General features: G+C 38.1%; 1 protein-coding gene across 4 annotated transcripts in view; it reads left to right on the top strand.

Annotated features, from left to right (window-relative positions):
- The window catches only part of SH3KBP1 (SH3 domain containing kinase binding protein 1), a 211,550-nt gene that overhangs the window by 142,116 nt on the left and 47,642 nt on the right, over positions 1–21,792 (top strand). For all 4 annotated transcript variants that reach the window (XM_030960512.1, XM_030960520.1, XM_030960536.1 and 1 more), the window contains 2 exons: positions 7,705–7,780; positions 17,040–17,134. In XM_030960512.1, coding sequence (XP_030816372.1) covers positions 7,705–7,780; positions 17,040–17,134 — 171 coding nt within the window. The remainder of the gene's footprint in view (positions 1–7,704; positions 7,781–17,039; positions 17,135–21,792) is intronic.

Here is a 21,792-nt window from a genome sequence, read left to right on the forward strand (position 1 = left end):
GAAGGTAAAGTTATTTTGAAAAATAGAATGGTTTTTAATCAAAATAAAATGCAACTATTCCTTAAACATTCAAAAATTTATTCTTACACTTGATGTAGTTTAAGCATTTTACCCAATGAGTAGAATTTGTTTTGTTTCTTGTCAACTGTAAGAAAGAATTATTTCAGAAGAATAAGCATCAGTGATGAATCAGAAAAAAAAACCGCAGAAAAATGATGTTTTGTTCTAAAATTTCTCTTGTCTAGGGACCTCAGTTCTGTTTCCTTTGCTTTGTTTACTTGCTTGCTTGCTTGTCTGCTTGGATTCCAGGGCTGTGACAGTGGATGACAGATGCAGTAATTGTAAGATGCTCTGACAATCAGTGCTGTATTTCTAGGGCACCAAGTGAGCTAAGGGTGGTGTAATGTAATCACAACCTGTTCACCATTCTCTGCAATGGGTATTGTAGTAGGATTTAGACTGACATGCTGTTTTTATACACACCTTGTCTTTTCTTTCTTTTTCTTTCTTTGTACTCAAGAAGTAACTCCTGAATTGAACGCTAGAAAGCCTTTTTCCCCCAAATACCTTTAGTTTTTCTGCATATGCATGCTAATTCTAAAAGCCTTTAACATTCAACAGCATATTCTTGTTGACTACTTGAATTTTGCTTTCCTCTAAAGCACTGACAGTGTTGTAGCCAGCTCCCAGTGAACTGAGGTGCATGAACATTTATGGGGCCTCCACTTCTTCACTGTTGACTTGGCTGCTTTGTCCAAACTTGTTAATTGTGGTAAGAGTCATGCTGATGGCTGAAATTGTGTTCATTTCCAAGGAGCTCCAGTGGGATGAAGGCTTCGGTCTTTTGCTTTGAAACAACAGCATGCTTATTTGGAGGATCATCATTTATTTAGAGATTGTTGATTTTGTCTAGACAGAGAGAATTAAGATACTAGCAGTTCATATGCCTTTACAGCATCTAAATACAGGGGTTTGCAATCTTGCTGCAGAAGCCTTTCACAGGTAAAATCTTTTTCAAAATTAAAAAAAGGACTTCTTTCTTTACAAAGATATGATGTAAATCAGAAGCCCTATGTTCATTCAAGTCTAACTGTCATCTAAAATAGACATCATTTGGAAAAAACTGCACTTTAATCTGCTGGGATATGGATATGAATATAAATGTAGTATGAAAATGCACCTTTTTCAGGTTGTCAGGTGGAAGAAAATATTGAGTATGTGAAAAGAAACTGTAATATGAAGCTCAAAATACTTTAACTGCTTTGTTGTCTGCATTCTGTGGAATATTTATCAAAAGTCCTACAAAAATGTTCTCTGAGTTGTGCTCATGCTGTGGTTAGGGGGACCATTCTTTAGGGAAGCATCATCTGGTATTTAGAGCTGAGTGATGTTCATGTTTCAGCTTTTGAATGACGTAAAGGCAAGGGCTACTAAAGAAGAGTTTGGACCCTGGGTTTGAGGCAAAGTTGGTTTATTTTTAAGCTCAAGCTGGGTGCCTCTGGAGAGGGACCCTGAAGAAAGAAATCCCTGGGCCTTTACACCCTCCCAGTTTGTGCACAAGATGTTCACGTGCCCTGCGTGCACCTCTTGGTCCAAGGGTGAATTATTGTCTGGGCTCTTCCAATATCTCACTGCATTCTTTCTCCATGTCTACCTGGGCAGGCTATTAACTGCTCTTATCCCCCAGCTTGAGGCCCTCCAGGGTCTCAGAGACTGGGTAGGTACCCTTATCTGAAGGTACCCAGTCAATGTTTCTTCCCCTGCTGAGCCAAGGGAAGTTCACCTGCACCAGGCTTTGAGCTGGCAGTAGAAATGTGTGAAGTTTTGGCAACTGAGTCTCCCTGTATTAGCTGGGAGTGCATTGGGCAGATGTTCCTAACTGGTTGCTGTTAAAACCACAAATAATTGTACATGCACGTGGATAGTCTTTCTAGCAAAGCAAAGCTGTAAAGAAAGTAGTTGCAGAGGAAGGAGCTGCTGTAGATGACTGAGGCAATCAAATGTCTAGACAGGTGTTTCGTTCACTTTTCTTCAAGAACTTTTGTTTTCTCTATAAATGTTTCTTAAAATTCCCACTACCCTATTTGAAGTCCCACGTGGTGACCCTTCAGAAAAGTGTTATCTCTGTCCTTTTGGGAAACCTCAATACTTGATCATGCTGTCACAGAAAGGGCTTTATGTGGAGCTGAATGTTGGTAACATGGGAAAAAATGATATCTTGGACATTTATTTTGTTTCTGACAGAGTGAGAGCATTTTGACATCTGAAAGTCTTTGGGGTTTTTATATTTTGTCTCTTTTTTGGATTTTAGGGCAGAACAGATAGGACGGATAGAGGACTTGATGACATTCTTTAAGCACTTGGTGCATATTAGAAAAAAAAGAATTAATATGGTTTCTCCCTCACAACACCAGGATTATACATAGTCAGTGAGAAGATGGTTTATGCTCCTGTTAATTCAGAGCTAGAAGACTCTAATAACCATTTCTTCTTCTTCGTGAACAAATGTTCTCAGTTACAAAATGGAGCATAAAGACGCATTGAAGGCTGCAGCTCTTATACTGTCACTAATAGTGGCCCTGGATTTGCATATAAACCTATCTATTAGAAAATTCTCATGCATATAAGCCACATCTAAATATACTTAGGTGAATGTTAAAAGGAAGTATTGTGGTCAGAGAAACATGATACTTTTTTCCTCTGACCCAGTCATTGAGGTTTTCTGAAATTCTAGAAGTTCAAAAGGTACGTAACTGCCTTTTCCTCCCTTGTACAAAGCACCAGTGCACATTGTTGTATTTTCAATATTCAAACTGACAAATTATGTTAAGCTTCATATTTCCAGCTCATAATTCAATTTTATGAATTCTTTAATGTCTGATGTATTCCTTAAGAATATCTTCATAGAGTTATAGTCCAAATAGCAGTTTCCAAAGCATTTTATCTAGGATAAATACTTCAATACACTTTTCAAAATAAATAATGATGCTGAGCAAATCCTTTTTTCCTTATTTCTGAGTAAATAAACAATTGCTTCAAGAAGCCTATATTGTTAAAGGAGCCTCAAAGGAGAACTATGTTACTTTGGTGCAAAGTATAACATAACCTTCTGCATGGACCTATCTGTGTACCTGTGGCAATTCAATTTGAATTTTCAGATGAAATATTCTAGACACTCTAGACCTGAATAACAAAAGTAAATATACAAGTCAGTTTTCAGCCACAACAGAAAACCCTGAAGTATAATGCTAAAATATCCTGAAGGAAGAAACTTGGTCACTTTCCTCCCTCTGGTCAGAGCTCAATAGTTGTAGGAACAGCCACAGTATCTTTAGGTGAGAAAAACTCAATTTGTTTACTGTCCATTTCGTGTTCTGTTCCTCTTGTGTTGTTCTCTGCTGTTACAGGGACTGCAGTTGACACAAAATGACACATTACCTGACTTTGTGGCCACCTAAACCATTTTTGCAATCCCTGTTAATTCAGTATCAGAGGAAACTGGCCTGCAGTGATACAGATTTGCAGTGTACCAAAATGCCATCGAGGCACACAGAACTGGTTATTTAGTGCTGGGCTGTCCCTCCATTGGCTTCATTGACCAAGCATTAACACTGCCAGCTTGCTGTTAAATCTGTCTCATCCCTCTGAATATCTGAACGCCAAATCATGGTGATTTTTCATGCTTTTATCAGCTGTTGCTGCAGCAAGAGGGCACTTCATCCCTTTTCATCTTTAGGATTTGCTTGTCAGGAGTTAAGGAAGTTTGTGTCTGACAGCTAAATAATCTGCTTGCCTTGCAGAAATAGTGGGATTAAGATTCTGCCTGTTTTGTTGATAATATTTGGTTGTTTTGGGAGTCAACCTAGGCTTGGAGTCAGAAAACACAAACTATTTCCACCATGTTTTTCTTGTGGGACAGGACTGAGCAAGTCAGAGTGATATCTACAGAGAAATGTAAGTGGAACAAGGCTCACTGCCACCACCTAGAAAAGGGATTTATGATAATCAGCATGCTGGAGGAGGACAGATGGAAAGTGAAACTTTAGGAGTGTCTTTAGGGGTGTCTCTGTACCACCAAGCTAGAGATACAAGAGCACAGAATGATATGCTGCCCTTCTTGCTGGTGGTGAAACTATTCTGCAGTCAAGAATCCAAGATAGGTTTAGAGAGAAAATGCAGAACTTCACTTGTCTTTACAGCCTGGTATTTAGGACACTACTGGGAGATGCCATTATGGGCATTCTGGTTCATGCTGCATTTGACTTTTAACTGCAGACATTATTGACAGCATGATAGATTTAGGTAAATGGAGTGAGGCAGTTTATGCTGCGAGATGTCAGGGATTGCTGACAGGGTTGAGGATCCTGTTATTGGATTTGGAATGTCTAAGGTCCCAAAAAGTCCTTCAAGTTCTAAGTCTTGTTTTGTGCCTGTGTCCCAAAGGGGTAAGATGTGCTTGCTTCTTAAGAATCCTGAGCCTGACAGGTAAGAATTAATCAGGTAAAAGACTAACAGCAAAGCTGGAGTTGTATGTCAGTACTTTGTAGCACAGATTAATGTGTCTAGAAGGACTTGGACCATTTTCTTATGTAAAGGAAGAACAGAGGAGGAGAAAGAATTATATTGCAATCTGCAATTTAATATATTGGGTGTTCTTTGCTCCCATGTTTCATTTTTTTAGAAGTGAAGGTTTTGATAAATTGTGCTGGGCCTACAACTGAAGAAGACAACAAAATATCCTGTGGTAACTGTTTTTGAGAAGAAAAGTCTATGTCATGCAGATGTTTATTGGATCAGCAAGAATTCCAGTTGGGCTTGCTTTGTTCTCCACACCACTAAAACACTTGGTAGATATTTGACCTGTATGGGAGTATGAGTGAGATAGAACAGCTGGAGAGAGAGCAGGAAAGTTTCTGGCTTATATGGGAGATGTCACCATCTCCCATATTTGTTTTCTTGTCAGAAAAATTGATAGCTCTGATAATAATTCTTGCTCTGGGTCTCCAAATCTTAGCTATACTTGAGCTTTTAGCCTGTTATAGCAAAACCATCAGATTTACCAGATCACAAAGGATTCAGTATCTCTTAGAGTGAGGAGAGTTATCTTGGGTATTTCCTAATTAACAAAAAAGTACTATATTAAGTTTCATGTAGGTGTTTTCAGAAAGTAGTGACACACTTGCCATGCAAATGTAGACCAATTGGAAACATAAATAAATAATATTTTTTAAATCCCACCTCCTTTAGAACCTCTTAACAGGACGATTGAACTTGGCGGTTCAGGTCCGCCTGAAACCAGATTTACACGACTTAGCATTTTGTATTCCTTTTTCCTGTAAGTGATGCTTTTTTCATCCCTAGAAATCCCAGAGTGTAGTCCCTCACAATTAAAGAATAGCAGTTCCACCAGTCTTCTCTCTCTGTCCACAACAAATTCAGGTATCCCTTCTCACTGCAGTGGGTCCTGTGCAACCTTCATAAAAATTATTTTAATTCTTCCTCCTAGCTCCTAATAAAAGAGCAGCCTTGTTTGGATAGTATTCCCTTTTCTGTTCACAAATTGGTTTCCAATGCCGATTTATTACCTGCACAGCCATTTGTTCTGAATGAACAGATGAAATAATGTTTTCAAGCATTGCTCTTGCATCTGCTTTTATATATTAGGAAATTACTTTGCATAATGGATTTTCCACTAGGATACACAAATATCTTCATTTTTGCTCATGATTCTTTTGTTGTGATCTGTAGCTTGTTAAATTTTAGCCTGTTGTGGGTTTATATGGTGTTCGGTTTCATGGCATAAAATCAATGATTCATGTATGGTAAAGCAATTACTAAAATATTTCCTTTAATTAACTGGTCTTGCATAATAATTTAATCTTTAAAATAACAAAACCTCCCCTAATTTAAAGGGTTTTCATATTCCTTTAGTGAGCATGCCTTTATTGCAGTGCAGTTTAGAGTATCTGCTTTCATCATATTCCTAAACAATTTCATGAAGCAGAAATGTGAATAAAGGTTTGATCATGACTGAGCATGTACTGTGATGTGCAGCTATCTTGAACTGCCCTGTTTGCCTCTGAACCAGAAACTGCCTTCCCAGTCTTGCTTTCATTTTGAAAGAATTCTGTACTTTTATCTGTGTAAATGCAAATGCCTGGTATCTTCAAATTCTTCATTATATCTCTTCTAGTACAATTTTCACTGCTTTGCAGATAGATCTCAGATTTACAATCATCCTTCTTGACTTTAAATTTCTCCAGAACGACCAAGTCATGAACTTTTCTCAGTTTTGCCCTCTCTCAATTTGCAGATATCTGTAATCTCTTATTTTTCTTATTTCCAGCTAATGCTTCTTATCTTTCATTCCCGCCCCAGAAAAGAGTTTGGGAGGTTCTCTAGAGTTTTGTTGTTTATTTCTCTTCCTTAGCAGTTCACAAACTCTGGATTTTGAGCAGAGTTATAAGCTCATCAGAAGGTCAGGTGTTTCTTCTTCCACCTGCCAATTAAGTTGCAATGGAACACTTTTGGGTATTGCAATTCGTAGTCTGCATTGCTGCCAGCATGGATTTGATCACTGTCTTGTGCACAACTCTCAGAACTATCTTTCCTCCCTATGTGCTCTTTTTACCAGCCTGAAATCCCTGTATTTGAGTGTTTTTCATTGATACATTTTGGCACATTATTACATATTATTAACATGGAGCTCTCAGTATTCTTTATATACCTTGGAATTTTTCAGCTACTCGAAGAGCTCTACTCCTATTGCTTCTTACATTGACCAGTGTTTTCTTATGGCCCTTATGGTACTCAGTACTTGCAAGGCTGGATCTCAGCACTCTGGTCGCTAAGCTTTCACTCAGGAGGTCATGAAAGCCTGGAGGAGCATTGTGGTGCTTGTGCAGACCTTGCAGGGAATAATGGCAGCTGGGGCTTTTCAGAAACAATGATGGCAACAATTATGCTTATTTTCTCATCTACACATTGCTAGGATTTTAAAGATAGAAAACTTTTTTCATAGGGAGACAAGCTGAGAAAGAGGGGGGATAGCATGCTTGTAATAAGAGAAGATACATAAAGATGAATATCACTGATTTTATTCTATTTTATTTTAGTGGGGGCAGATAGTATTTGTTTAATGTTTCAGCTTACTTGTCTGAGGCATGTTATTGCTTATTTTAGTAGTTCACTGTAATTTAGTTGCTTTTGCTAAAAAGATATAAAAAAATAAAATAAGAAAGAGATGTTGTCAATATAAAAATCACACTCAATCTAGAATGACTGAAATGAATATTCCTTGTATGAACAGAAGCCAAGTGGGTTCCTCTCTGCTGCTTCTTTCAGCTTTACTTTTGGTGTTGAATAACATCTTTCCCTAAGTCATTTCATCGATTGCTTAATATTCAATCTACCAGTGAAACTTCTGTGAGTCTTCCCTGAAACTCAGGGAAGTGTTAAGGTGTTATCATTTAAAATGTTAGAAATATTAGCAGAGGGAAATTAAAGGATCACGTTTTTACTAATTCTTTATAATTTTTAAAAAAGTTAATCCCCAGTAACAAACATAAGTATAGTTTATAATTTGCCTCTTTTTCTTTACTGTCCCTTTTCTACTCCTATATTTTGTATTTCCATTACTATTTTTTATGTTGTCCAACTTTTAACTGAACCTGCAAATTTTAAAGAATAATTATTTTTTTTCAGAATGTTGGGAAGAAATTGCCTCCAGCCACAGCAACTCAGGAGCCAACAAAAATAGAAGTGGACAGCAGAACAAAAAGTAGGTTTCATAGGTTTTTCTTTTTTGCACTTTGTGCTATTAAAAGCAAGCTGAATGCTTTTCTTTGGTTTTTGTTAAAAGAGTGTCCTGTATGTAAAAGCCAGGATGCAGATAGATATATTTAGGATAAACTTTGAGTAGGTGGTACCTAGACAAAAGGCGTTGTTTCACAGAATTCTCTGAATTGTTTTTGCTATTGTGACCCTACCTCAAATTTTCTGCCACCAAAAATCAAGTTAAATTATGTGATAAACTTTCAGCCTTGAGGATACTTTGGAATTAATCAGAGTTGAATAAGATCCAAATTCAGGTTGTAACTTGTAGCTAGGTCATAGAAAAATTTCTCTCATTGCGAATGCCCTTGCCTTTTTCCTCTTTTTTAAAAAAAAATTGTAATTATTTTATTTTTATTTCTTTACATAGCAGAAATAACACTGTATGCATGGTATAGTTTGTATGGGAAATCAAAGAGAAGGCTCCAGGGAGACCTTCCAGCAGCCTTCCAGTACCTCAAGGGGACCTACAAGAGAGCTGGAGAGTGAATTTTTACAAGGGAATGTAGTGACAGGACAAGGAGAAATGGCATTAAACTGAGAGAGAGCAGGTTTAAATCAGATGTTAGAAATTTCTTACTGTGAGCATAGTAAGTCACAGGAGCAGGTTGCCCAGAGAAGGATGGTTGCCCCATCCCTGGCAGTGCTCAAGGCCAGGATGGATGGGGCTCTGAGCCACCTGGTATAGTGAAAGGTGTCCTTGCCCATGGCAGGGGCCACTGAAACATCAGACTAGGTGATCCTAAAGTTTCTTTCCAATCCAAACTATTCTCTAACTCTCTGACCTTCACTTCTTTTTTGCATCATTTCAGTGCTTAGCAATGATGAAGTAATGATGAAATCTTTCAGGTATATCTCTATGTTGTTCTAGGGAGGCATATGTAACCAGCTTACCAAATAACATACATAAATGTTCCCCATCTTTTGATTTTATTTATGTAGAGTTGCAAATAAATGTTACAGATTCTGGTGGAAAAGAGTAAGAGGGAAGAGAACATAGACATACCTTAGAAAAGAAGCTGAATATAACAGAGCTGACTTTCTTTAAATATTGCCCAGTCCTTCTTCCCTGATGTGTTTATCCTTTTAGATAGTTGGCAGATAACATTTTGTCTCAGAACTGAAACACATACAGACATATGTAGGAAAGCATCTGGATCAGCAGAGCAGGGTCTGTCTGAGGGAAGTGTGTGGTTGCAAACTGGTTTGTTCAGGTTTTCAGCTCAGAGTTGCAAAAGCAGCTTAAAAGAGCTTTTAGTGAGTTATTGTCCATTAGCCCCACCACAATCACTGACTTGCTACATCCTCTCATCTTGTGCTCCCATGCCAGCAGGCTCTAATGAGAAAAACTGCAAGATTTCAATTGCCCTGAGGAAGTGAAAACTTGAAATACTGAAAAATGTGTGAACTGGTAATGCAGAATAGGGCTCCTGAAGATGTTTTGGAATTACCTTTGCCAACCTGCAGGCTGAGCACTTCAAGCTGACCTGAGTGCAGGTGCCTTCAGAAGGGGTGGTCCAGGGGCTTTCCCACCTGCAGCATTGACCCTTGTGTGGGAAGCCAGGCTGCTTCTTTCCACATCACCTGATACTTCTGACAGCTGAAACTGCTCACTAAATCCCATCCCAAGGTATGGGAGGTTCAAATTTTCACATTTATAAACTGAGTGTGGAAACCTTCTGACCAATGGTTAGAAAACTGTATCTTCTACCGTGATCCATTGAGCTCTGGCTGAGTATATGGAAGACACTTTTCCATCAACACTTTTGGGCTCTGGATGGTCCTTCTTTGATTTTTCCCATGGACGCACCTTTTTGGCCAGAAAAATCCTTCTTTTGTCGCTGTCATCATTCAACCCATCCACTTTGCCAGAGTTGGTGAGAAGGGTGGACTCCTTATTTGCACAGTATCTTGTTGTGTTTTAACTAAACCACATTATTTATTATTTTATCTTTCCTGGAATCTTTGGGGCCTCAGTAGAATTCTTGGCATCTCTGTTCATCCTTGGGAAAGAGAAGCACATCTATAGGAAGGTCTGATGTAATGTAATTATATATAATTTTCTTAGCCTCAAATGACATCATTGAAGACACATTTCATTCAGCTGAAGTTGTCCTTCACTCAAATTGAAAAACCTTTCAGTGCAAATTAAACATGCTTCAGTCTGGTTTGGTGTTTAATATAGGCAGAGGAACATTTTCTTCATAATAAAATTAATGTCTGATAGACAGAAATGAGGAGTATGATCAGACTTTGGCATAGGACTATAATCTGTATAGTATTTGTCATTTCTCAAAAATTCAATTTTTACTTTTTTACCACAAACGAGCTTGAAAAAGCATTCGGTCCTAGGGAGTTTGCAGTCTTAGAACACTGGTGAATGTTCCCATTGCTGTGTTCAGCACAAAAGTGTCATTCCACCTTGGACCTCAAGTACTTTCACTTCTGCCTGGGATGGTCGTGTCCCAGTCTTTATTGGAGTCTTTAACTGCTGAACAAAACAGATACTGTGCCATTCTCCAAGGAAGTAGCAGGAAACAGAAGATCCATAGACTTAAGTTCAGTACAGAGAGGGAGCTTTTGGATACATGGTTTAGATTCCTTTGGGATTACTCTTGGAGATGAATGCTGCAAGCAAGACAGAGGTTATGTTGGGAGAGGAATAATCCAGTTTTTAATTTTCCTCATTTCTTTCCATGACTGATGATGTTATACCTTAGTGCAAACTGGATTAAAAGAATGCAGTTGCATTGAGCCAGCTGAGAGAGGAAGCAGGTACCAGCAGCATCTTCCCTCTGCCCATGGGGCTTCATCAAGGAGGGATGGTTGCTGACTTTTCTCACACTTTGATTCCAGTCTGCTTTTTTCTGTAACTTTTCTGATGCGGTGGGGCAGTGATCAGCACTGAGACACTTAATGTGCCAACTGCTCCTGCAACATGCAAGATGGGCTAAGCTCTGCGATGGGGTGAGTTGGCTGCAGCAAAAGACAGAGGTGTGTGGTCTCTAAGGTGCATCTCCCAACCAAACGCTTTGTAAATCTCCCCAAAAATGGACTTAAGATTTTGTGGTGACTCTTCAGGGCCAAAGACAACTTTTTGCTCAAAGGAAGAGCACAGTGAAGGTACAAATCTTTACAGGATTTGAGTGATCCCTTGGAAAACATCACTAATCTTTTGCAAATGAGGGAATGCATCTTTGAAGAGAAAAGGGGAGAGCTGTTTGGTTTAGATTTGTGGGTTCCTAGATTTAGAGGAGTATTCTGCTCTTGAAGTTCCATCTCTGCCATGTAGATAGGATGGCACATTAATGCATGAGTGTTTACAATCCTATTTCTGGGGTGAGATGCATTGTTTTCTATGAAATAGCTTACTTTTAGTATGAGTGGCTTGTGGTGAATAGAATATGTTGTAGAAAATATATCTAAGTTTTGAAGTAGCTCTGTTGGATTCTAAAATTAAGCAAAACAGAAAGATCCACAACATCTGAGAGTTATTGCAGATTATTGAGACTGCATTAATGGAGTATAAATAAGCAGACAACAAAATAGCAAAGGCAGTAAGTCACAGAGTGCCTTCACCACAGCACTTAATTTGATTACTCCACTCACTATTTAAAATTTGAGTTAAGCTATTGCATAGGAATACCAAGATCATAGCAAACAACTAATCTTTTTGCATGGTGAATATGTATTAGTAGGACCATATTCCTATTTCTATTTTTTTAATATGGTGATGTTTTGACAGTTCATATCTTACTAAGTTCTGTGAAAATATTTATTAGTGAAATCTATTTATGAGTCTTGAGTGTATCAATTAATAGTAAAACCAAATTCTGCTGAATATAGTGTTTGGAATTTTTTTTGTCTGATTTGTGGTTTTGGTAATAATTATGTAATTTTTCACTAGATTTTGTATGTTTTACTGCATTTCAGAAACATTTTATGAGTGATAGTCAAAGAGAGGAAGTTTAAGCTCAGGGAATACTACCTTAATGCTGCTTGTTTCCTTGCTTAGTATTACTGTTTGTGTCCATATTGATTGCTGTACTTCGCTGATGGGGAAATATTTAAGCCTCAAAAATTAATGATACAAAAAAGCAACAATAGAAGTAAGAGATTGTGTCATCCTGCCCTAAGAGGAAAAGCAAATTCCGGAGTCACTGTCCCCTTTGAAATTTAAGCTTGAATGAATGTTTGTCTGTGGACTGCCTTCTTGAAGCTCTCAGCTCATCCTAGGAGTGTGGCAGGAGAACAAACAGAAGAGTCACGGTTTTGAAGTGCAGCAGGGTTTACTGATACAGTGAATGGAGTTTGCTCAGATCTGGTTGGAACAGTATAATATTTAACCAGTCTCTCAAAATACAAACAAACTAATTTACCTGGAGGACCCCAAGTCCCAGAGCAGGTCTGTAGCTTGACATCAGCTCTTTACCCTGCAGTTGTAAATACATATTGAGCCACTGAATTCTGTCAGGGAAATCCTGTCCTTGCAATGGCCTGGGTAATGAAGCAGCCCCTTGCTATTGTTCTCCCTCTTGAGGCAAAGATTTTTCGAGGGGTTGAGACTTTGTCAAAAAGGGCACATTTTCAACCTGGGGACAGACAGTGTTGCGCAAAGATACATAATAACAACCCACACAAAATATCTCATTCTCTTTAGGTTTATCCATTCACTCAGTTCCTTGAGCAGTGCCCATTGCCCATGGTTGGGAGGAGCTGTGCGTGTGCAGTGAGAGACTGTGCTCTGACAGAGTAAAGTACTGCTGAATTGATAAAACAGGACTGAAAAGCTCATGAGTATCATCTTTTCTCCTCCCTTAATGTTTCCCAGATAGCTGCTGTTGGGAACAGATATATTTTTATCAGGTGAGGAGGAGAAAAAGAGGCTTCTGGAAGAACTGTCTGTGATGCATAAACCCAGCTTTGGATGTCAAATGTAAAAATGAGATTTATCATCTACAGCTGAGGGATACTTAGTATTGGTATCTTAGTTTGAAGTTTTAATTTGGCTTAAGTTTATTTGTGAGACATGTAATAGCACATATTGTTTTGACTTTTAGTATTTTTCTGGGTTTTTTTTTCTCATTCAGAAAATCCCAAATTCAGCAAATTCCAGTGGTCTATACAATGCTGTGTCTGAAATTAGTTTTTTTTCTTTTATCTTTTCTTCCTTCCTATCTAAGTGCTTCTACATTCTGCTGCGGTATTGTGCCCTGCTGAGTGAGGACAATTTTAGTCCTGATGTGACATAGCCTATTAGATTTTTCTCTGCTTTTATTAATCTGCTTTTATTAAATCTGATTCATATTATTTTGAGTTCTGTTGGCTTTGTTTTTGCTTGCTTAAATCATGTTGGTTTACCTATCCCTTAGGAGAAGATTGAAGACTGACTTTGTCCAGTTGCTTACATTGCTCCCAACCCATCCGTGATGTGGAGACCTCTGTTGCAGCATGATCCAATGGGTTCAGTGATTTAGTGTAGGCCTGTCTGAATTGTACTCAAGAAGTCCAGACTTCCACTGTACATAAACCATATTCTTTTTCCATGGCTGTCCCTTCACTCTGAGTTCCTGTGTCAGCATTCAGAGCACAGGGGAGCCATGAGCCTCCCCCAGCTCCCTCTTGTGCCTCTCAGAAGATTTTCTCCTGGATCTTTATGAACCACGTCATCATTTGGTTGATTTTTGACATTTTTCTACAGTTTAATTCCTTGGTTTGCTGTAATTTGGATTTTTTTTAAAGGAAATAAAATATTTAGAATTTGGCGGGGAGAGTAGACAGGTCATGGGATGACAGAGTTCTTGACATCAAAACCAGAAGGACAAGAAGTGTATCTGTCTGCTAGGGAGAACTTACTTCCTGATTATCAATTGATATTTAAGATGCTGAAACCACAGCACTCTCTCCACTCTTGTCTGTGAGGGTCTTCATCCTGAAAGACAATTCAAATATCCAGTCTTCAAGTAGCAAGCCTGAGGGAGGCTTCTCTGTTATAGGACTCAGGATACCCAAGCCCTTTGCTATCCAAAGCATTTTTTAACCTGAAACATGTGGGATTCATCCATGCCTTGAGCAGAAGCTGCACTGCAGACATCCGGTCAGAGTGATGCTGTGGTGGCTGTTTGCAGTCTTTTAGCTGTACTTTGTGCTTGGCTTCCCACTTAATCTTCAGCTGATGCTGTTATTGAATGGAGGATCAATGTATGTGTCTGAGAATGGATGTTCTGGAACCATCCTTCTTGGGCTCAGGTGTTGTTTACTTCTGAGAATCCAGCCAGTTCTGTATCCCAAAAAAGAAATGCTAAGCTTGTTCCCAGTAACTAGAGACTTGCCTGAGTCTACAGCACTCAGCTTCTTTAATGCAGTGTTGCATCTACATCAACTCTGGGCTAATTCATTGAATCTATTATTTAGCACAGCTGCTTTTCAGAGTGTGGATATACTCGGAATAGGAAAAAACCCCACGATGATAATTTAAGGTAGCATGCCACTGAAGTGTAAAATGTGTTGAATTTCATATTTATCTACATGCTGCTTTGCATCCACCTAAGTTAGTGTGTGTCAGCTTTCTAGCAGCTTTTGCATAAAATGTTGTTATACTGTCTCAAAAACAAGGCAGTGAGTAGGTGGAGCATCCTAGCCAGGTCCACAAGGAGACATCCCAACCCTTCCTCAGAATGCAGTAAAGCAGCAGTTAGACACCCTCTGAATCTGAGTTGTGACCTGGTGGTTCTCACATGCCCAGTAGTTTGGAAAAGTCACCAAATGTTTATTTCATAGTGTTCTCTGCTTTCAGAACAGGGAAAAGGATTTTTTCCCCTTGCTCACTTCTTTTCCCTCAAAAGTTTTGTTCGTTGTCTTCATCTGAATTTTATTTCTTCAGCAACACCAGAGGAGGTGTGGTGAGCTGACCCTGCCCAGCAGCTGTGCTCCACCCAGCCACTTGCTCCCTGTAAGGGAGAGAGCAGAGCAAGCAAAAGCAAGAAAATCAATGAATAAAGACAGTTTGATAAATAAATGAAAGAGAAATAAAAAGAAGGCAACACAAAGGCAACCACCATTCAGTAGCTCAATTCATTCAGCACCTACAGTGGATCAATGTCCAGCCAGTCTCCGAGGAATGGAAACACCCCCAAAGCCATTTATTGCATTATTCATTTTTATTGCTGAGCAGGAAGCCATATGGCAGAGAATATCCCTTTACTCATCTTGGGTCAGCTGCCGTGTCCCCTTCAGCTTCTTGCTCACCCTGGCCTACTTGAGGGGTAGAAAAAGGGGAAAAAAAGAAAGCTGTGTAGGTATGCTGGGCAACAGGATGTTACCAGTGCAGTTTTAGTCACAAATGAAAAATACAGCACCATGTGGGCTGCTGTGAAGAAACTTAACTCCATCTTAGCCAGACCTAATACAGGGCATGGCCAGAAAACCAACTGTAATGGTCATGGGTAAATCAAACATTTCAAACATTTGTGTTCAGGAATAAGAAATCTGTAAAGCCTAAGGTTCTTGTTTGCTTGAAGCAATGACACATAAAGTTCTTGCTGTTTCTGAATGATGGAGTGTGAAATGAAGAGCTTTCCTGTTCCCTACTAGTACTATTTAGTTTCTCAGGCTGATGGTGCTTGCAGAGAGCAAATTTTCAGATGTACATTTCTGGGCTGCCTCTTTACAGTTGGTGTTCCTCTCAATAAACTTTAGAAGTTTGGAAGGAGCTTATGCGTCAGAGCCCTAAGTTTGGGTTATAATCATGAGTTTGATATCTGGATTTTTTGGGGGGTGGTCCCACTAGACATCTGTCACTGCTGTCCAGGGAGCAAATGGTTCAGCTAATCAAATGTGGGTGTCTGCTTCTGGAGTCAGGAGCAGCTCTCAGGGCTTCACTCATTTTAGTGACTTGATCTCCATTGACTTTAGTGCACTGACCAGGTTGGTTTCTAACATCAGATTCCTGAATCTAAATTTAGACACAAGACCAAAGCTTGGGGGCTGAAATCGGTAGCCTGCATCTTGAACTCTTTGAGATACCTCCAGGGTATTTTGTTTTGAATTGCCTCCAACTGTCAGGCCAGAGGGACATGGGAATTCCATAGGTTCAGGCATACTATGCATGTGTCTTACATACCCACAAGTATCTGAGAAGGCACTTGGTGTCTGGGCAGCTGAACTGACCCCCTGGAGGAGCCTCAGATACCCTCAAGTGGGATAATGCAGATTCTCTTTATAATAATTATAAAAGAATAAGTCCTGTTATTTCAAATTAATTTGTATTTCTGTGGCCTGCCAGTACTTCTCTGCATTCAGTATGGAAGTTAACTAGACAGAGAAGTCATGAAAACTGAGACATTTAAAGGGAGGTGAACATTTCTACAAAATCACATGCCCTTCTACAAACAGTAGAGTAGTTTACTTAGTCCTTTTAGACCTGCTGTCTTAGACTATCACATATTTTTATGCATAGTTTAACAGCTGTAAAACATATTCGCTTTTTATTTGTAAGGCACACTGACATACTCATCTGTTGCACAGCAACATGGAAGTAACTGCTTTTCATGACAACTGCTTTTTGTGATTTCTGAGTAGGAGTGCTGGCTTCTGTATTTTCCAGATGAAAGTTGAGATGATGTCCTTATTTATAGACAGTAAAGGAAAAAGGGTCAAGGAAACTTTAGAGTAATACTCAAAACTCTTACACTGAGTGTACAGGTGGTTTAGTTATTAATGGATTAACATTCATTGATGTCTTATTTATTGTTGTACCATCTGTATAGATTCATAAATATCTGCTTTCTTGCACACAAGGGGATAGGTAAGCTATGTCAACCTTCTGTGTCCTTAATGCTTCCAGTTTATGCAGTCTGGTGGGAGGCTGAACCAGTGGAACTATGGAAGGAAGTGTCAGATACAGGCTTACTCTAAGGGAAAGAGTTTGTGGCAGGTTGCTGTCTGGAGCAATTTCATTTGAGATAATGGTTCTAGGTGGCTACAGAGCTGACTCCCTGGATGACGTGTGTGGGAATGCTTATCAGCCTGCAGTTTTTAAAATATTTCATGTTGTTTATGAAGGTCTAAAATACAAAGAGAAAGATGGCAAGAAAATAAGGCAGCACAAAGAGACACTAATGGAATATTTTATGAAGATTATTCACCCTTGAATAAGCAGTTGTTATAAAGTGATAATTTATCACAGTGAATGTTCTTCCTTTCAGACAAGGAGTATTGCAAAGTGATATTTCCGTACGAAGCACAGAACGACGATGAACTCACAATCCGGGAAGGTGATGTTGTCACACTTATCAGTAAGGTAAAAACAATATTGTTCTCCTATAAGCGGTTTTTTAAATTTGCATAATTTAATTGCCATAAAATTTGTATTTGTGCCTATAGTGTTGTTGCTAAACCAATGCTAGTTTGACAATGAAACATTACACAGACTTCAGAGCCCTACATCTCCCTTCCTCTTGTGTTTTGGAGCCTTACCCTGATAATGAATGTTAAGCAAAGAACAGCCAATGGGTACTCAAATTTATACAATTAATTTTAATTTGAATCTGCTGGCAGATCAACATAAATTGTAAATTGATCCATGTAACAAACATAATGGCTTAGAGAATAAACTGGAAGATTCAGGAAAGCAGCAGCTTTGAATATCTCGCTTTGGTGAATGACTTATTTTTCTTGTAGGAATTGTGAATTAGATTTTTGTGTTACATTGAGGGTAATGTGCCTAAATTAACTTACTGAACTAAACATTTAAAATCTTGCCACCCTTAATATTCTGGTAAAGCAGAGAAAGATGACAGAGCAGAAAGGAATTAGTTTTACATCTGTGTTTTTTCTAAAATTATGTGTAATTATTCAAGATGAAAAAACAGTGCCAGGATTTATACTAAATCTTCAAAAGCTATAGAGTGCGATGGTGAGTAAACAGTTGGTTTTCCTTTAGAAGAGCTGTGCACCCTGTTACAAAGAACAGATTACAGTTTAGGTGCACTTAATTTCCTGCTTCTGTTTAAAGACTTTACAGTTTGTTTAAAAGTTTTTGATTGCTGGACATAAATATTTGTGGAGGAAAAAAAATCTATAAACTAGGAAAAGCTGTGGATTTTCCATGAGGAAGATGAATCATGGCAGTGTACACAATACTGCTGCTTTTGTTTGAGCTTATATGGAAGTAAAATTATTACTTTTATAATTGATGTGTCATAAGAAATTGTTACTTGACTGAACAATTTGGCACTGGGTGAAAAAACCCCCAAAATCTTGGGAAGTCCATCTGGGGCTGAGTTTGCCACATACAAAGCTATTTTCAATCCTAGAGGACATCTTTGTCCTGAACAATATGCATGTAACCAAAGAAAAGTAATCAGACATGTGGTAGGAAGAGAAACTGCAAATGTAAAAATAAATTGTGTACATTAAATATCCTTTAATGACTTGCCCTCATTGACCTTTGTTTAGCTTGCTTGTAGAGCTGTGTAGCTTTGCCTGATTTAGAATGTTCTCATGTGAGTATTTAACATTGTTTCTGATCATGAAAATGGCTTTTAAGATGTTGCTCTTGTCCACTTTATGCTTTATTGACCAGAATGATTTAATTCCCCAGGATGGCTGGTCTCTGGGTGGAGCTGTGTTCATCAGCAAGCATAGATAAAAAGACAATTACATTACTGAGGTTTCTATGTGAGATTTCATTAGCTTGCTTTTTTGCATTTTCTTCTTCCCTCTGCCACAGTGGAAGGATATTTGTCTTTTATAATAACTAAGCTGATGATTTGACTGCATTGATCAATTTTCCAAGCCAGGCAGAGAGAATGGTTTGGAATAGTAAATACACTATTCTCTAGCCCTGTCCTTCTGCTCTCCAGTGATATCAAGCCATTGCAGACATTTTATTTACTTTTCTTCTTTTTTTCTGTGTCATATCACATCTGTGAACACTTACATAAACCCATGTCTCTAGAGAGGGGGATCTCAATGCGCAAAGTCCTGGAGTTTCTCTAGGGATGCCTTTTTATGCACTGTCAGAACTGTTCTGAGCCACTGCAGAAATGATGCGTAACAAGCAGTCACTTTGCAGATCCTTTTGTGCTTTGCAGACCTCATTGCAGTCAGACTTGTGGGGTTTCTTCATCTGTTTTTAACACAGTTTAAAAAAATAAAACTCAGGCTATGTGGTGTCAGGGTCTTTGCTGTAGAATTCTGAAAACAGTGAGGTCTCCTTTATGCTTTACCACATAATACATTAACTTTATTTTAGTCCACATCTTCTGAAGCAGATGTCTGTTGTCATCTTTCTTTTAGTCAGCAATAACAAAGTCAGCCTCACCTTTCTGCCCACCAATGGCTTCCTCCAAAGAGTGACCTGGAGTTCAAATCACCACATTTACATGACCAGTTGGTGAGCCATGCTGACTAAGAGGCATCAAAGAGAAACATATGGAATGCATCATAAATTATTATCATTGATTTGCTTTGCTATCAGATTACAGAGTTTCTTTTAATTTATTTGTAATGAATTGTTTTACAGGTTTTGCTTTCTATGCTGGAAAGCATTAGGCCACCTTTATTCTTCCCAATTATCTAGACTCAAAGAAAGAAGACTGCTACTTCTAAGGAAACAGATGGGTGTCACAGTACTTCTTACAACCACATATGCATTATTGTAAAATAATGTATTTTGTTCAAATCACTAAAACCAAAAAGTGATATAGATTCCCAGCATAAAATGTCTGTCACTAGACTAGTCTGTTTTTCCACAATTAGATCCATAGGAATGTTGAAGACTCATAATTTTAACTCATGCTGAAATTGCTTTTATTTGAAAACACCAGCATTGGTGAGAATGTGTGGGAGTGGCTGAAGTAATGAGTGACAGAAGAATGGGAGAGAAATCTCATGAAAAGAATTTAAAATGCATTACAATAATCTTAAAAGCACAAAGATAACACTTGATAGGTGCTAAGACAAAAGGGGATGGATCAAATGAGCGAGATGGGAAGTTCCTGCAAGAGCCTGGGTACAGGTGCACACCGTGTGACAATGGGTATGTGAGGAAGCTGTTTGTCTAATGTTCGTGTTAAAATGCTAAGACCTAATTTTGTGGAAAGGTGTAGAATCAGTAAATGCAGAATTCAGTATCCCATTTTAGCAGTATCCACAGATAAAAGGGATAAGAATATAACAGATTTCTCTCTCTTTTATTCAGTTGAATTAGTTGTAAAAGTCCCTTTGTCAAGATCATAAAATCAAGATCATAAAATATCTCTCTAATATAAAGAGCAGATTCTGTTTCAAGTTCTCACTGTTTTGATGGATGTTGAGATCTTGAATCACAAGCTGGTCAGAACTTCCCAATAGATCTCTGTGATAAGAGAATTTGAATATCTGAGGTTTCTTTGAAATAGCTAAAGAAAACTTTGAACAGATTTGCTGAATCACAAGTGACCTCCTTAATCGCTTGGAGAATGTGCTGAAAAGGTTTATTATGGGCTGAAGAAAGTCAGTAGAGGCTGATCACTTACAGGTCAGAATGGTATGTATTTGGGGAGGTATAGGATAAAGGATGGCATTATGCAAAACTGATAACCAAAAATAATTGCCAATTATTTGGAAAATATACACTATGAGATGGAGTCCAAACATATCTTAGTTAAAATGTACCTAAAAGACTGAAGAAAAGCAGAAACTTCACATACATCTCTTCCAAAAAGTTCTGGAAAAGGTTTTTCTTTCCTTTTTTTGCCCAGTGAAGCAAATACCCTTGTAAATACCTAGAAAAGGTTTTATTTATTGATAAGTGGAAATAAAAGTGGACAAATAGTAGTCCTTTAATTCTTTCTTGCAGAATAATGTAAAAACCCTGAAAACATTAGTCAGAATTGTAATAGAGGGTAAAAACTTCATCTTCAAGGCAATAAGCTAAAAGATCTGGTACCTTTACCCTGCAAAAAGGGAGTCTAAGAGATGTATCTTTGAAAGAAAGAATAAAAAGCAAAATACAGTAATATTACTTATACAGTAAAGGTGATGGTTGTGCAATTTGATGATCAGATATGTTCATAAGGTTAAAATTACAAATGGTAAGAGGCCATGAGATTGACACTGTAGATTATTTTTGTATTGTCCAACATTTGTGCTCCTTAGGTTTTGGTTCTTTTTGTGCCTTCAAAATATTCCTGACAGCATTTGGGTGTGGGTAAGAACACTAGTAATCACTGCACCCTGCAGCTGAAGGAAAGTAGCAAACAGGTCTTTTATCATGCTCAAATATTAATTTTGAAGATGGTATTTATAATAAATACAGTTTCTTCTAAGTAGCAGAAGATTCATGTGACATTTTCAACGGTCATCATGAAAATTTTACAGGACTTTTTATTCCAGCCCTCTTAGATCTAACTATTGTAAGCCACTTTTCTACAAATTTATTAATAGCTTTGATAAATTATGACAAAATGCATAGGATTCTGAAGACTTCACTGGCACACAGAAAATTACCTGTGTGAGGAATCAATAGAAATGGCTACATAATTTCAAAGCAAATACATCAAGCACACATTGGCCGCTGTGCACTCATTCAAAAGCAGTTTTATTGCAAGGATGTAAAGAAGATTTCATTGCAGTGCATCAATCTACCTGAGCTCTAGACAGCAAAGACCACTTTGTTCCCAGGAGTGAAAATGGTCTAGATAAACAAAATGAAGTGCTTCAAAAATCATTGCAAGTTTGAAAAGCTGGCAGCAATGGAATGATATTCTCATCTGAACCCTTATTATCAGTGGCAGCACTGATATCAGCAGCAATTCTGCTAATTCTGAAGTTATAAGATGATTTTGCTCATGCTATTCAAATAGTACTGGGAAAGTTACTGCATTGGTATCATAAAAGACACAATAGGATAATTACTAGTGAAAAATTTACATTACTATTTATCTGGTCTAGATATTTAATGAGATATTTAAT

The sequence above is a fragment of the Camarhynchus parvulus genome, chromosome 1 (assembly GCF_901933205.1).
Source record: "Camarhynchus parvulus chromosome 1, STF_HiC, whole genome shotgun sequence".
NCBI lineage: Eukaryota > Metazoa > Chordata > Aves > Passeriformes > Thraupidae > Camarhynchus > Camarhynchus parvulus.